The sequence below is a fragment of the Wasmannia auropunctata genome, unplaced genomic scaffold, assembly GCF_000956235.1.
Source record: "Wasmannia auropunctata unplaced genomic scaffold, wasmannia.A_1.0 LD336074.1, whole genome shotgun sequence".
Lineage (NCBI taxonomy): Eukaryota > Metazoa > Arthropoda > Insecta > Hymenoptera > Formicidae > Wasmannia > Wasmannia auropunctata.
In genome coordinates this window covers 4,397,642-4,400,300 of record NW_012026816.1, presented here as the reverse complement: position 1 = coordinate 4,400,300, position 2,659 = coordinate 4,397,642, and the positions used below count along the sequence as shown (strand labels likewise).

The 2,659-nt window shown below is 36.2% G+C and overlaps 1 protein-coding gene across 1 annotated transcript in view; it reads left to right on the top strand.

Moving 5' to 3' along the window:
- The window catches only part of LOC105449788, a 5,957-nt gene extending 3,962 nt beyond the window's left edge, over nucleotides 1-1,995 (top strand). The window contains exon 3 of the mRNA XM_011689172.1: nucleotides 1,236-1,995. Within this exon, the coding sequence (XP_011687474.1) occupies nucleotides 1,236-1,995 (760 nt within the window). The remainder of the gene's footprint in view (nucleotides 1-1,235) is intronic.
- The last annotated feature ends 664 nt before the right edge of the window (nucleotides 1,996-2,659 follow it).

The following is a 2,659-nucleotide window of genomic DNA, read 5'->3' as shown; positions in this document are numbered from 1 at the left end:
TGCGTGTGCGTGTGTGTGTGTTTATTTAATATATGCATATGTGTGTGTGTGTGTGCGTGTGCATATATTGTTGATTATAAATATTACATTGAACATTTTTGTCTTATATATCGTATATTATTATAAAATAATTTTATCGTAATTGACAATATTTTATCGTGTATCTATTACATATTTATCTATTTCTATAAATGTACATATACGAATAGAATACTCGATAAAATATTATCAATTTTTATAAAATACCATTAGATAAATATTGATTAAAGATTATCACTACCCAAATAGCACCACTGATCCTTTTGATTTCAAAAAGAATTCACTTTTTTGAGTTTTTTTTCGAATTCGTAATTTGTTTTTTTTCAAAAATAAAGTAAAAAAGAATTCCTTTTTAATAGTTAAAAAAGTATTCCATAAGGATATCTTCTGGGTCTATTTTTTCGAAAAATTCGATTTTTTAAAAACATCATTTTCGTGTACTATATGTATGTAGAATTAGTGTAGGAACACTTAGAAATCGATCGCCGACCGAGGATAAGTCGTAAAGTCGATTATCAGTTAGTGCCTCTGAATGCGTACAGAAGGCGTTTTGGCTACTTCTGCATCGCAAAGGCTCGCTTCGATTTCCCGCCTGTTTTACAGATGAGGCTTGGTTCTCACACGTTTTTGGCATTAAGTCGGAACAGTCGAACATTAGTTTACGTGTAAAAAACGTGCGTACTGCTGAATATAACGCTAATATAACGATATAACGATGGATAAAAAAGGCAGTAGAAGTCGCAATGCAAGAGCAGATCGTCCAAAAAAAAGAAAGTTTCGTGGTAATCAAAATACAAGCGAACAAAATACAAGTCAGATAAGTGCATCGGCTCGGAAAATTTCGAAAGGGAATCCCGAATTCGAAGTGAACGTTGATTCAATGCTGCAGTACTCCATAGTGAACTTCGTTTTGTTTCTGACTTTACAAAACATTGTTATGTGTAAAACTTGTAAAAGTGACATAAAGTTTTCAAAACGTGCTGAAAAAGGTTTGAGATTTCAGTTAGTCATACAGTGTCAATGTGAATCTGACACTTGAATTCCAAGCAGTCCACAAATTGAATCATCGTATGAAATAAATCGTCGGTTCGTATTTGCAATGCGTTTACTCGGTATTGGCTATCAAGGTATATGTAATTTTTGTGGGCTCATGGATATAAGCCACGGATTTAGCATAAGTTCTTATTATGATTTAGTACAGCACATTTGGATAGCAGCAAACGCTGTTGTAAAATTAGTCTTTCGAAAGCGGTCGAAGAAGAGAAAGAAAAAAATGAAAGTGCTGGTAACATCAAGAATCGTCTCACAGTTTCCGGCGATGGCTCTTGGGCTCGAAGAGACTTTTCTTCTCTTATTGGCTTGGCGACTGTAATTGGAAAATTTACAGGGAAAATCCTTGATGTTGTTGTTAAATCAAGTGTATGCGCAGGATGTTCGAAATGGGATGACAAAAAAGATAGAATCGAGTACGATCTTTGGTACGAGAGTTATCAGGAAACGTGTAGTATTAATCATGAAGGCAGTGCTGGATTAATGGAAGTTAATGCTATCATTGAAATGTTTAAAAGATCTGTAAGCTCGTACGATGTTTACTATGAACAGTATATAGGCGATGGCGACACAAAAACATTCAAACAGATAAAAGATGCAGAGCCCTATGGTACAGTTGTAAGTGTAAAGAAGAAAGAATGTGTTTTGCATGTAAAAAAGCGCATATATAAAAGAGCTAAAGATGCCAAAAATGAAATCACACGACTGAAGAAGACGAAGAAAATTTTGGAAGACCAACAGAATAAAAAATCGAGTTCGACATCGAGAAAAACTGTGGCGAAGAACATTGAAAAACCAAAAGTGAAAATTGCTGCATTTACCAATCAGTCAACATGTGAACATGCAAATTATCGACTTATTATGAATTGGCTGTGCGAAGAAATCCGGATTCTGTGGAGAATATGAGAAAAGCTATATGGGCTACTTTTTTCCACAAAATCTCAACCGATGATAATCCTAAACATGAGAATTGTCCAGAAGAAGCCGATTTCTGGTGCCAGTATCGTGTCGCGGAAGTCTCTGGAAACTTGAATAAATTCAAGCATTCCCCCGCGTTACAAGACGAGATTCAACCTCTGCTGAAAAAAGTGTACGAAAAAAGACCTCACGACAGATGATTTGTCGGAACGATGCATTGGAACCAACACTCAAAATTCAAATGAGAGCTACAACGCGTGTGTTTAGCGCTTAGTTCCAAAACACATGTTCGCCGGTAAAAAAATCGTCGAGATTGTAGCCTACTGTGCTGCCTGCACATTTAATGAGGGCTTTCAATCTTTGTTAAAAATCATGGAGGCTATGGGAGTTACCATCGGCAGAAACGCAGTTGATATCGCGCAGCGACGCGACCGTGATCGCATCAAAACTTCGCAGCGTCGTAGCCAGGATTCTACAAAAGAACGCAGAACTGAACTCCTATCCTAAAATCCTAAAATCTGCAAAAAACGAAGCATATGAGGAAGAGGAAGGCATCATGTATGGAGCAGGCATCGCTGATTGAGCGTAAGACAATTTTTTTATGATTATACTAACGATTATACGAACAAAAACTTTAAACGCATTTTTCTCA